Here is a 13,962-nt window from a genome sequence, read left to right on the forward strand (position 1 = left end):
TCATTTAAGGGGTGGCATCCATTTGAAAACATAGGATTAAACACCTACGGAGAAAATTTCCACGGTCCCGAACTCCTACATCAGCAACCACAACCTTGATCGAACCTCCAACCACACGAACTGATGCTGAGCCTTCCTCTAAAATCCCAAAATCCGCCAGAGTTAAATTGGCTATTGTTTGAACTTTGACACACACTTAAGGATATTATTGATGTTGTAGATTTATCACAAGTTGGATATGAAAAACCAGAGGCAGAGATCTTCAAAACTATCTTAGGTAATATCAATGTGGAGGCTGACAAAGTAGTGTGCATGTTAGAGAGGATCAAAGGGCAAATAAAGTGGAAGCCAATGCCATAGCCCATAGGTATTGATTGTTAGTTGTGGGGATCAGATGTAAAGGCATTTGCAAAGATAAGAGACCACATTCTCAAATAAAATTCATAGGCTCCACGAAACTAAGGGCCGCCCTTGGCTCTTCAGGATGAGATGAAGCTTATCTAAGAAATGGTCCATTGAATCTCACAAAATAGATGTTGTGGGTATGTAGGGAAGTATCTCAGGCATATCTATATGTTATCTCTATAAGTTGCAAATGGAACTTTTTAGCATAGATTGTTTTTGGTTTCATAAGAGGACAATTAAAATCGGGTTTTAGAAAAAAATAACCCTCACTGCAAATAGATCCGGATGGAGTGCTAATACAGGAAGCTTTTGTCCACCACACAGGGAAGGCCATTATCCAGAAATAGACGATTTCTGTGAAAATTTATCAAAAATTGTTGTTGAAAAATTGAGTTTGAGTCTGTTTGGTACAGATTTTCAAGGGTCCATTATTTTTATATTACAGTTATTATTCAATTTCTGGCCATTATTAATCGCAATCTATGATTTGATTTTTGATGCTCCAAGGAGGGAAGCTCCGACCGACAATTTGTGATAATATTGGAATCCACTTCACGAATTATAGAAGAAGCACCGTATAAAACTTTCGAGTTACTAAAAAACATTCCACTTCTTTGATTCGTGATTGCTGATTGCTTTAGGTGCTTTTAGAATCTGCAATATGGTATGGTTTCAAAATCAGCAAAACAAAACAATTTTCTATTTTCTAACATGCTCAAAAAATATTGTTTACTGATGTAACTATGAGAGGGCAATTAAATATAATAGTGTCTCACACACCATCAGGGCAACTGCATCCTCAAGAGCAATTAAATAATCTATGATGTAGACGTTTGAAACCCCTGGGAACCTCTGGAGAGCAAACCCTAGGGAACCACGTGGCACTCATGCAATCTGCATGGAGCAACTCATCCAACACCTCTCCTAAATACTAAATAGGTGGCATCTATCTAGTTCAACCTTACTGAAATCAAAACCAGCATGCCCATATCTATGTACGCGCCAAGATCGGATCTGGACCAGCTAGCTACATCACAAAATCTTGCAGTTTCGGGTACGTGGATCTAGAATTGGGCCTGACAAAAAGGGGCAGGCCCAGGAAAACCCTTTTGGTCCTGGAATCAAAGTCCCTCCTACAAGTCTGTGAGAACCAGCTAGAAATAATAGTGGCAAATGGTTCTAAAACCTTGATTCCCCTTACGGGCCAGACTTTCTATCTGATGGATGTAAATCTTATTGCATGGATGAAGATGAATTGTCCAAATTTTCAGGCAGATTGGGAGAAAATGACACAACTAGCTAAAACATTACTTGCAAACAAATTTGCATCCACCTCCAACAGAGATACCTTCATCAGGGTGGGTTCAAAAGCAACTCTCTCTTTGGAGTTCCCCTGTCTCCTCCCATCAGATTCCCCTTTGGAATTCCCTCTTCCCTCATCTGAGGTAACTCTCTCTTTCTGCATTCACTGTTATAAATTTCTCTATGTTCACTTAGTGTGCCTATTCAACTTTTTACTATTTCCTAGTCAGTCAAGAGTCATGAAAATCCTAAGTTGGAACGCTAGAGGCTGCAACAACTCCCGTACCATCCAATGCTTAAATAAGCAAATTAGAATTTCAAGCCCGGACATAACTTTTTTGTCTGAGACAAAACTAGATGAAGAAAAATCAAAACTCTTGGGAAGAAAACTAGGGTACTCTCAGCTTTGTTATAGCCCAGCCCAGGGACAATCAGGGGTCTATTTTGTGGTTGGAACTTGGAAGAAAGATTTGCCCATTTCTATAAAAAAGATCTCCAATAGATGTATCATTATCTCTATTATTATGCCCCAGAAGTCCCAGAATTGGAATCTCTGTTTGACCTATGGTCACCTGATGAAAGGCAAAAGATCCCAACTTTGGCTTGACTTACATGACAAAATGGTAAATTATAAATAGTGGGTAATTTTTAAGTGATTTGAATGAGGTTTTACACTCTAGGGAATACAGTGGAGCTAGAGTTTCAATCAACGGAATGCCAACTTCACTGGCCAACACTAATTGACTTGCACTCCCTATTAGAAATTGAGATGATTGGAACCAAATTCACTTGGTCCAACAAAAAGTGGGGACAAAGGAAAGTCAAAGAAAAACAGCATCGGGGTCTGGCAAATATCCATTGGCACTCCATATTTCCTAATGCTAGGACCACATCCATAAAAAATGTCATGTCAGATCATTCACTTCTAATCCTCGATACTGATCCTCCACAACAGATTCCTGGCCCAGAACAATTTCATATTTTGCCTATGTGGGCTGAGGAAGATGAATGCAAAGAAATCATAGAAAACCAATGGTTCTCTCCTCCTCAACAGTATCTCTACCAAACAAGTCGCGTAGATGTAAAGAGGCTCTGAAAGAGTGGAATAGAAAGAGTTTTGGTAAAATTGAAGAAAAACTCAAAGAGATAGAAAATAACATATTTGATTTAGAGGAGAGTGGAAATGATGAAGATCAGCAGAGGAAAACAGTGTTAATAAAGGAGTATGAAAGATGGATGTTGAGAGAAGAAAATTTATGGAAATTAGAATATCGGGAATTGTGGCTGAAGGAAGGTGATAATAAAAACACGATATTTTCACCAAATCACAAATTTTAACAGGAGGAGAAATGCTCTAGAATTTGTCAAAAAGACTTTGGATGGAAATCAAATGACCTTAGAGGAAGTAGCCGAAGCTTTTAAGGCCCAAGCAAAGGAGGTGAGCAACAATAATCATGACGAAATTCCAGAGCTACATGAATTAATACAGGAGAAAATTTCAGAGGAGGATGCTCAAGAATTACTAAGGCCTCCCACGAATGAGGAAATTGAGCAAATTGTCAAATCATTAAAATCTCATTCTGCCCCGGGCCCAGATGGCTTCTCGCCATACTTCTACAAAAAAATTATGGGATACAATAAAAATGGATTTTTGTAGTTTGGTAAGAGAATTCTTTGAATCTGGGAAATTCCCAAAAGAAATAAATTCCACAAATTTAGCGTACATCCCAAAAGTAAAAAAAAATCTGGAAGCAATAACTCAATTCAGACCCATAAGCGTATGTAATGTCATCTACAGAATAATAGCAAAACGTTTGGTTCTCAGAATGCAAAATCACCTGGATAGACTAATTGCTCCGAATCAGTCTGCTTTCATCAAAGGGAGACAGTGTGTAGATAATGTGATTCTAGCCAAAGAAATCGTGCATAAAATGAGAAAGCAAAAGAAAGGAATAAGCTGGGTCCTACTGAAGATTGACATGTCAAATGCTTATGAAAGAATGAGGAGAGATTTCATTACTAAAGTTCTACAGAGTATGGGGTTCCCAGATAAATGGTGTAAAATGATTGAATGGTGTATGGAAACCCCAAGATTCTCTGTCAAAATAAAGGGAACAAACAAAGAATTCTTTTCACTCAAAAATGGGCTAAGGCAAGGTGATCCACTATCACTTTACTTATTCAAATACTCTCCGGCATGCTTCAGAAAAAGGAGACGCAAAAGAAGATCCAAAGAATCACTTTGAGTAGGAATGACCCAAGTATCTCTCACTTACTGTTCGCTGATGACTGTCTCATTATTTGTAAAGATGAGGTTAAGAAGTGAAAGGATTTCGGATAAAAAAATTTATAAAATAATATCTGGAGGGTACTTCAGTCCGGGGGTACATCGGAAAAAAGTAAAATTTCTCCTAGCTCTACTTCACATGAAAACTATTAAATAAAACAGAGAAATATTTGGGGACCCAACTTGCTCTTGGGGACAAAAGCAAAATCAATCAATTGGAATTGCTAGAAAGAATTAATACAAGGTTAGGACTGTGGAAGGCAAAGTTGTTGTCGCAAGCTGGAAGAACTGTCATGATTAAAGCAACTCTCCAGTAGTCAGTGCCAAACTAGATCATGGGAACCTCAATTTTCTCAAGTGCCATTCTAAAAAAGTTAGAGCAAGTCCAGAGAAATTTTTGGTGAGACGGCTCGGTAGGTCATAGAGCTATGCACACCATAGCATGGGGAACTCTCTATCAATCCAAAAAAATGGGTGGGCTAGGATTCAAAAGAACGAAGGAGTTTAAACAAGCTTTATTTTGTAAACAAATTTGGAGATTATGGTCCAGTGAAAAAGGACTATGGAGGGATGCAATAAAGGCAAAATATATTAAAAATCAATCCATTTACTCCCTAAAAAGAAAAAAAGTGGACTCGGGGGTGGTGGAAAAATGTTCTACAACTATGGGATATCATTAAACCAAATATGGTATGACAGGTCAAAGGGCAGAAGTTTTTATTTCAGATCCATGGGTTCCTTCTCTTACTAATGGTATCCCAGACATAAAACCCGAAATAGCCACTCTTGCAAGGTGTCTAAAGGTGAGTGAGCTCATCACCATATCGGGAGAGTGGGATAATAGGAAAATTGAATCAATTTTTAAGGAGGAATGTTACAGTCAAATCCATCACACCCTAATCTCTCATCATTTACCTTTTGATAGAATCATCTGGAAGAGATCAAAATTGGGAGAATATGAGATTAAGACTGGCTACAATTTCTTCATGTCAAAACAGGCCTCACCTTCTGGTCAGCACTGGAATTGGAATCTCATATGGAAAAGTAAACTTCCTATGAGATTCCAGCTATTCATGTGGAAGGCATGGTGGAATGGTATTTCCACAAAAGACAAATGGCATTTTATTGCTAAAGATGAGAGAAAATGCTCTCTATGCAAAATTAATACAGAAACTTGGCAACATGTGTTCTTTGAGTGTCCTTATGCTCGGGCAGTATGGCTATCAGCCAATCTAGGAATAAACCCAGAACTCATAAAATACAAGGAGATCTATATATTTATACAGGAATGGATTGATTCTAAACTAAGCTGCCTACGTAAGGAAGAAAAACAATAGTTTTTTGCAAAGTTTCTCATACTATTCAGATTAATATGGGATATGGGAAATGCAGCGGAGCACAAAAAGAATATCATTAACCCAACACATTTAATCCATCACACGTGCTGGTATCTAGTCCCAAATGAAGCAATACAGTCCTCCCACCCGTCATTCATCCATTCCCATATAATCTTACCTAAACATTTCAATTTGTTCATCGACGGGTCTTTTAATCCTTCATCTGGTATGGCAAGAACAGGAGTTTGGATTATCACAACAAATGATAAGGAGGTCTTCTTAGGCAGTAGAAGGATCACAGCTGCTAACCCCCTTCAAGCCGAATGGTGGGCTCTCTTACATGGCATTCAATATGCCATAAAGTTGAAGTTGAAGTTGAAGAGATCGAATATCTGTTCTTCTGACTCAGAAAGCGTGGTAAACAACATCTATATGGATAACGAAATAGAGTTGCAAGTTCACACTATCAAGCCAAAAATTCTACATCTTCTATCCTTTTTTGATATAACTGTAATAGCCCATAAAAATAGAAGTATGAATAGGGTTGCGCATGAACTTGCGTATAATGCATGTAAATATAACATCGTAGTCGAACGTATGAACAGTCAGGGTAGCATATGTAATGCATACCACCCTTATTTAAAACCATAAATTGAACCACCTAAAACATCCCATCCCTTTATTAGTTTTCCGACAGAATGACAAAAAGATTGTAATACTAATACTCCTTGATTTGTTTAGTTGCCAAAAAAATGCCAATTTTCAAATTTCAAATGACCAAAATGCCCATAATATACTTTTGAAATAGGGCATTGATGATGATGATGATGACGATGATGACATTTTTAATTCTTTAAATTAAATAGACTCATGAGTGTTTTCCATGTATTTGTAGGGATGTCAATTTTTCTCATTTCTCCAATTCTTATGGGGGGGGACCCACCCCATTCAGGGAAGGGATGGGGATGATTTTCCCCCACAGCGAAGGGGACGGGGAAATTTTCATCCCCGTTGATAGGGATGGGGAGAGCACTCCCTACCCCACAGGGACCCCGATCTCTGCTAATATATATGTATATATGTATGTAAGCATATGTCTATATATGCATGTATGTATATATGCATATTAATATTTTTAAAAATATGATTGAATATGTTTGAATCTTTTTTAATAGAATTGTAAATTTTAATTATTTTATTTTTTATTTTTAAAATAAAATAAAAATAAAAATAAAATAGTTGACATTATAAAAAATCATGAAAGTGAAGATCCTTGTGGGAACAGGGATGGGAATAACCTTGTCAAGAATGAAAGGAGTGGCTCCCCTTCAATTCCCCGTCCCACCCCATTGCCATTCCTATGTCCAAACCCGAGAGGCCAAACACAACACTCCCTATTCTATTTTACAAACATTTAATTGATGTGAATTTTATCCCTTACATCCTTCAAACTTTTCAATGTCAGCATCTCAAGAGGCTCTGAACAAGGCAGGCTTCTGTTTGCTGATAATCGGCGAGAGACCTGAAGCATGGTGGGTCGAGAACTAGGATCGACATGAGTACATGCTAAAGCAAGGGTCACCACCAAAACTATCTCTTGTTTAATGGTTCCGGCTGGAGGTGGTGGTGTCCTCTGGTCTAACGCACTTCCAAGATGCAGATCATATTCTTCATTCTGTAAGCACAGAAGCTCTTCACCTGGGTGTTTTCCCATGATTACTTCTAATGCTACAACTCCAAAACTGTAGACGTCGCACTTGTCTGTCACCTTCATAGTTGTGGCAAGCTCTGCAGTATAGCATAATGGAATCATAAGTGAAAAAAATTAAGTTGAACGAAAGCTAACACGTAGGGTCTGAATTAGTAAACAAACTAACCAGGAGCTATGTAGCCATATGAACCAGCTACTGAAGTCCAATTAGATTCACCAGCTCTTATCAACCTTGCAGTCCCAAAATCAGAGATCTTAGGCTCAAACTCTGAGTCCAGTAAAATGTTATTCCCTGTAATGTCACGGTGCACGATGGGAGGCGAGCAGTCATGGTGCAAGTAGGACAAAGCATGCGCCACCCCTTTGATCACCTTCAACCTTTTCTCCCAGTCTAACAATGTCGCTGCTTCTTTGTTATTCAGCAAATTTCCCAAGCTACCTTTCTCCACGTACTCATACACCAGAAACATGGTTCCGTTGTAAGAGCAGAATCCATGCATCTTTACTATATTTCGGTGTCGAATTTCAGTAAGAGCATGTATTTCAGATTCAAAGTTCTTCTTCCATTCATTCCGAGCAACCTCATTTTCATGGGATGACGATGATGGTGATGAATGAAGACGCTTTACAGCTAAGAAGTCACCAGTTGGAAGTACTGCTTTGTAAATGCACCCTTGACCCCCTTTCCCTATGCAGTATTTCTCATTGAAGCTTTCTGTAACAGTGACAATGTCCTTGAACACTAATTCTCCATTGTAGTTCCATACACAGAATGAATTGTTGCTTCCTGAATCATGGTTTTCCTCCACAATTATGCCTCTGGTCTTACAATGGAAGATGAAGAATCCAAGCAAAGCTAAAAGAAATAATGCAATAGTTGTGACAGAAACAGTTACAACAATAACCAGTTTCTTTTGTCTACTGTTTTTGTTATTGCTTGTAAAAGAACTGTTATGACTAGTACAAGGGGGCAAACCTTGCACCTTTTCGCCGCACAAACCTGGGTTACCCGCTAATTCCTTGGGAGAAGCTCTTTGAAAGGCGATACTATCTGGAAGCGGACCTCTAAGATTGTTATTCGATATGTCTACAGACTGAAGGCTCCTCAGACCTTGTAGGGCAGGAGGTATCAAACCAGAAAGCCTGTTGTTAGAAAGATTCAAGTTTTCTAATTGACTCAGGCTTCCAATCTGTGGTGGTATTCCTCCAGTGAGTGAATTTTGACTGAGGTCTAGAGAAGACTGTAAGGCCACCAGATTCCCAATCTTCCATGGGATTGCCCCATTTAATTTGTTGTGGTTGAGTTTCAAGGATATTAGTTGCTGGCAGTCCCCCACCTCCTCAGGAATAGACCCACTTAGATTGTTCTGTGACAAGTCAAACTTTTGTAGACGTGACAACCTTCCAATCTCCGATGATACCTGGCCTGAAAGCTGATTGTCGCTCAAGTTTAGTTCATATATTAGTGAAGATGAATGAAAAAGTTGCACTGGAACCTCTTCGGCCAATTGATTTGAAGAGAGATCAAGAATTTGCAGGTTTTTCAACTTTCCAATCTCCGCAGGAATTTGACCTGATATCATGTTATTGGACACTCGAAAGGATGAGAGATTCAAATAGTCCCCCCAGCTGTTTGATAATATACCAGATAGTCGGTTATCGCTCAAATCCATGTATGTCAAATTTGGGTATACCCCAAAAGCATCAGTAATGTCTCCGTCAAGAAGGTTACGCTCAAGACGGACTCTGGTTAAGCCTGTGCAGTTTTTAAGGCTTGGAGGGATGGATCCATCGAACATATTTTGATCGGCTGTCAGGTAGACAAGCTTTCCACCAATACAAATTTGAGGAGGGAGCTTGCCTGTGAAATTGTTAACGGAGAAACTTACACTTCCCAGAGAACTGGGGCCGAAATCTTTTGGTATATTACCAGAGAAATTGTTATAGTGAACATAGAGGGAATTTAGGTTTTCCAAGTGGGTTATAGATGAAGGCAAGGTTCCATGAAGTTTATTCAAACTCAGGTCCAAAAATTGTAGTCTTTTCAGTTTACCCATTTCATGGGGAAGGGTTCCACTAAGCTGATTATTCATCAAACTTAGTTTGGCAAGCCTAGACAAGTTCCCTATGCTGGGGGGGATAAAACCAGTTAAATGGTTATTAGATAAATCAAGTTCATACAAATTCAAAATATTTCCAATCTCCCAAGGCATAGAACCTGATAATTGGTTCTGGAATAGGATCAAGAAATTGAGCTTATGAAGTGAGCCGATCTCAGGTGGAATTGTTCCACTTAGGTTGTTTTTATGAAGTTGCAAAGAGATTAGTTCTGTCCAATTGGATAAGAAAAATGGATGGATCTCACCAGATATTTGATTGCTGGACAATCCAAGCTCAGAGATTCGTGTTAGAGAAGCCATTGAAGGAGGCAAGGGGCCTACAAGGTTGTTCTGTGAGAGTTCTAAGAAAGATAGGTTGGTGCAAAAGCCAAGCTCATAGGGGATACTGGAATTCAGACCTGCTTTCAGGATATTTAGTCTTTCAAGCATTCTAAGACTTCCTATGGAAGATGGTATTGGCCCATGAAATGGATTTTCATGTAACTCAAGGATTCTGAGGTTGGATTGGAGTCCAATTTCGGATGGTATTGTACCATTCAGCCTGTTTTCTCCCAGTTTCAGCTCTTGAAGTTCAGCAAGGTTCTTGATTTCCATTGGAATCGGTCCTTCAAATTGATTTTGAGTGAGGTTCAAGAACTTAAGAACCTTGAGACTAGTAAAAAGTTGCACAGGGATCATACTCGTGAAATTATTATATGATAAGTCAAGAAAGATGAGCTTTGAACATTGGAAGATGAATGGTGGAACTTCTAGTGTCAGAAGGTTGTAATGGAGGTTGAGATCAGTTAGTGAAGCCATACTCTTAAACCGAATTGGATCAGGATTCTCTAGGTAGTTTCCCCCCAGATGGAGATGCGATACCTGTCTTAAATTACTAAGCTGATATGGAATTGGACCAACCAATGAATTGTTGAAGAGGCAAAGCACTCTTAGATTTAACAGATTTCCAATCTCCGAAGGAATAGCACCTGTGAAATTGTTGCTACCAAGATCAAGAAAAGCAAGTTTTGAAAGTAACCCAATCTGAGTTGGGACAGCCCCAAAAAATGTGTTAAGGTTAAGGTTGAGAGAAGTGAGTTTGGGGAAGGAAGAGAAATTGAACTGGTAAAGTGTGCCAATGAGTCCTGACTTGGCAAGATTTATTCCGACAATTCTCCCGATTTTATTGCATCGAATTCCAGTCCAGTTGCAAGGAGTAGTGGTACTGCTGCTGCTGTTTAGGGACCATGAAGTGAGACCGTGGGAGCTTAAACTATTTTTCCATTTCAGCAAGGCCTCTGCTTCTTCCTGTGCTGGGGTCTGCAGAAAAGAAAAGAAAAACAGAAGAAGAAAGTAATAAAACACTTCTCTCATGATTGCACCTTAAATGGTTTAAATCGTTAGCTTAATTTGCCTGATGTTCCATTTGTCTCGTTTAAAGAGTTAAACATATATTCAATACATATATCAGGATAAGATTGTCTACTCTCTCTTAAAGGTTTTGTAGTTAGCTTGGTTCCCCAACTGAAATTTATAATTCAGCATCAGATGAGACTAGTTATAGGCTGCATTTGGCATTCCTTGTTTTAAGGATTCATCTCCTTTTTGTTGTTGAAAACTTAGTATTTTATTTGGGGTTATAATTTTGAGAAAACTTATGGTTGTTTGGAAAAAACAGTCTGGGCCGTTTGGGGGCTTCCTATAAGAAGAGAAGATACCAGCCTAGAGGGTATTTGGTAGTGGAGTTGTACTGCCCTTAGTTTTGGTTGATCAATAAAATTTGTGAGAAATGTGTTGTTATATCATATGTCAAGTGTCATTTCAACATTACAACTAGAAAATTGAAGGCCTTTTTGGAATTCAGTCCACCTCTTGGGTGTGTTCTTTTTTTGGATTTTAAGAGGGGGGAATTTGGTCAATGGGATTTTGGTTCCCATTGACTAAGAATCACATGTTCATTTTTGAGATTTATGTGGGGATTAGGGAAAGTTTATCACTTACCCTAGCAAGTGATACCCATTTATTAGGTGGGTAAATAACTTTCCCACCTAGGGAAAAAGTTGTTAACACTTGAATTTCACAAAAATGCCCATTTTAATAATGAATTTTTATGGTTAAAATAATCAACCTTATTTACCAAGGAAATAAAAGAATATGGGTAAATGCACTTACCCTGGTGAGTGTTTTCTAGGAAAAACTTACTCAGTTTATTGCATTTACCTACATAAGTAACTTATCGAAAAACGAACAAGGCCCTTGTGTTATTGGTTTCCCAAATGTAAATACACAGCTCCCCTGTACACAACATCAATCCCCCCTCCCCTTGGCACTGATCCGAACTGTTAGGAATGCATTAAGAATTCTGAGTTGGACTGAACTCAAATTACCCCAAAAATGAATGCATGAGAAATGTCTAATTTATCGATTCAAAATGTTTTCAAAAAATTTCAGGTAGAAAAAAATTTCTTTCAAAAAATTATAGGGATTTTTATAATTCAGCCCACCTCAGAAATGTGACCCCCACCGTACAGGTCAAATGAATCCTGACCATGGATTGATGCCAAATCCACGGATAGGATGAGGTTTATAAGAGGGCTACTAATAGATTAGGAGGGATTGTAATTTCAGATATTTCAGGTGGATTGCAGTCCACTTATCTCAATTTTTTTTATATTGATTAATCCAAAACATAATGCCACTGTATCAAATACCTCCTTAGTTCTTTATTTGTTTAAAAGAATATAGATTGTAATTACTCTTTTTTCTAACCCAACAGCGTTGCTAGCTAACATGCGATGCACATGAAGCCTCCTTACCCCAGGCTGATTTTACCAAACAATAACCAAATTGATTGATGGATGGATTGGTTTGGTTTAGGTACACAGGATGAATTTGGAATTACTGACCACAACATTGCTGGCCATACATCAGAATCAGAAATATAAGTCATATATAAAATACAAAATATATCACAATGTGCGGCTGGTGAAAGTAACCAGAAGATGGGAACTCATAGGGGTTATTCTACATAAAACTCACATTGTGAGTTTGTCATAATTAGACATGTTCATGGGCCGGGTAGTACTGAGTTTGAGCTGAACTTTCACTTTTCATTAATAGATTTTTTTAAAGCCTGATCTCAAGACTGGCCTGACCATTGGGCCTACAACTTAAGCCCGAGATTGGCCCTCATAAAAAATCTGAAACCTAAGCCTGATCCGAGTCTAAAGTCTAAACAAAAGAATCCATCCAAGCTTGAAGTCTAAAAAATGTATATACTAAATTATTAATATATATTATAATAAATATTATATATTTTATATTATATAAATTAATCGGACTGGACTTTTTTGACAAATCCTGAATCCGACTTGAAACACAATCGGGCTTGATGTTTTGGGCCCAAAGTCAAGTCCGCGAGTCTAACTATATGTCCAAGCCCGACGGGATGCAGATTGGACCGTCGGACTGCGTGACCCATGAGCAGGTCTAGTCATGATAGATTAGATAGATCTACATTTACTTGGGACCAATAGATCATTAATTGGATATAAAATTGACATCAACAATTCAACATCATCTCTTCCTCTCACAAACAACCCAAAAAGGGTACAAGTTATTAGGAATATTGGAAGGGAAAAATAAATATTTAACCGAAACCCTAGGTAAAAATTGAGTTGCCACTAGTTACTTTTATCAATAGTTAGATTGAAATAATGTTTTGTTAAGGTGAAATAATTTTTTTTTATTAAAAAAGAAAAAGATCTTGAGCTACTAACGGTTTCAATATGTATTGGCTGCTCCACACTGACCATTGCAGCTGGTAAATTTGGGTGTGGGGCTGGTATTACCGGTGATGGCGGTGGGTCATCCTTCACTCTAGCCTGGGCGAAGCCTCTTGGTGGAACTCTATTTATCAAACTAGTCCTGCCAACAAAAGAAATTAGTATGAGAAGATGGAGCTAATAATGCGGTTTTATGAGAAAATGGTGTCGCGTTAATGTCACATAGGAGATGTGGTGCTGGAGAAAATGATATCTGTTTGGTTGGATGTTTGTTTGAAAAACATTTTTTCAGACCACACCTTGGGGAATTGGAAAACCTATGGTCTGATATTTTCTCATTTTTATACGTACACTTGCTAGAAAAGGATTGCTAATGAAGTATTGAAAAATGCTTAAGTGGCAGTAATGTTACCAAACAATTTAGCTCTTAATAAGTCTTATATTTAGCTAATGAAGTATTGAAAAATGCTTATATTTTTCTTTTTGAATTTAGCTCCCCTCTATTTGAGAGGGTTAAAATTACTATTTTTTATCTCATTTAATTCCCTCTTAATAAGTCTTATATTTAACAAGTTAATTTCTATTCTCTCTCATTAAATCCTATATTTAAGGTATTTTTCTCACTAATAAATTCTATTAATTGGATTTATATGTATTGCTTTTAAACCTAATCAATAAATGAACTTTTTTTCCATTTTGGTGGTGAGTCAACAATTAAACTTTTGGGTACATAAAGTTTGCAAGAAAAAACAAAAACATTTGGGTTCGTCTTTAATATGCATATTCATCATATAAAACAAAAATAAATTTAATAAATAAGAATTATTTTTATATATAGAAATATAAAATGTTATAAAAAATTTGGACACATTATCACTAGCATCATCATCATCCCAAATTAAGCTGACTAAACAGAGGAAATGCAAATAAGAAGAATTGACAAGTAGTTTTGCAGAGGAAGTGCAAATAAGAGGCAAAGCACTCTTAGCTTTTGCTTTTGAATCAGTGTTTTATATCGATCCAAACATTTCATAAT

General features: G+C 37.7%; 1 protein-coding gene across 1 annotated transcript; it reads right to left on the reverse strand.

Moving 5' to 3' along the window:
- Positions 1 to 6,745: 6,745 nt before the first annotated feature.
- On the reverse strand, positions 6,746 to 10,515 carry LOC104589864 (uncharacterized). Its single transcript, XM_010248300.3, has 2 exons — positions 7,209 to 10,515; positions 6,746 to 7,119 (listed from the first exon to the last, which is right to left on the reverse strand). Exons 1-2 carry the CDS (start codon positions 10,513 to 10,515, stop codon positions 6,746 to 6,748), a joined length of 3,681 nt encoding a protein of 1,226 aa, XP_010246602.3.
- Between the last annotated feature and the right edge of the window lie 3,447 nt (positions 10,516 to 13,962).

The sequence above is a fragment of the Nelumbo nucifera genome, chromosome 4 (assembly GCF_055504915.1).
Source record: "Nelumbo nucifera cultivar China Antique chromosome 4, China Antique-T2T, whole genome shotgun sequence".
Taxonomy (NCBI): Eukaryota; Viridiplantae; Streptophyta; class Magnoliopsida; order Proteales; family Nelumbonaceae; genus Nelumbo; species Nelumbo nucifera.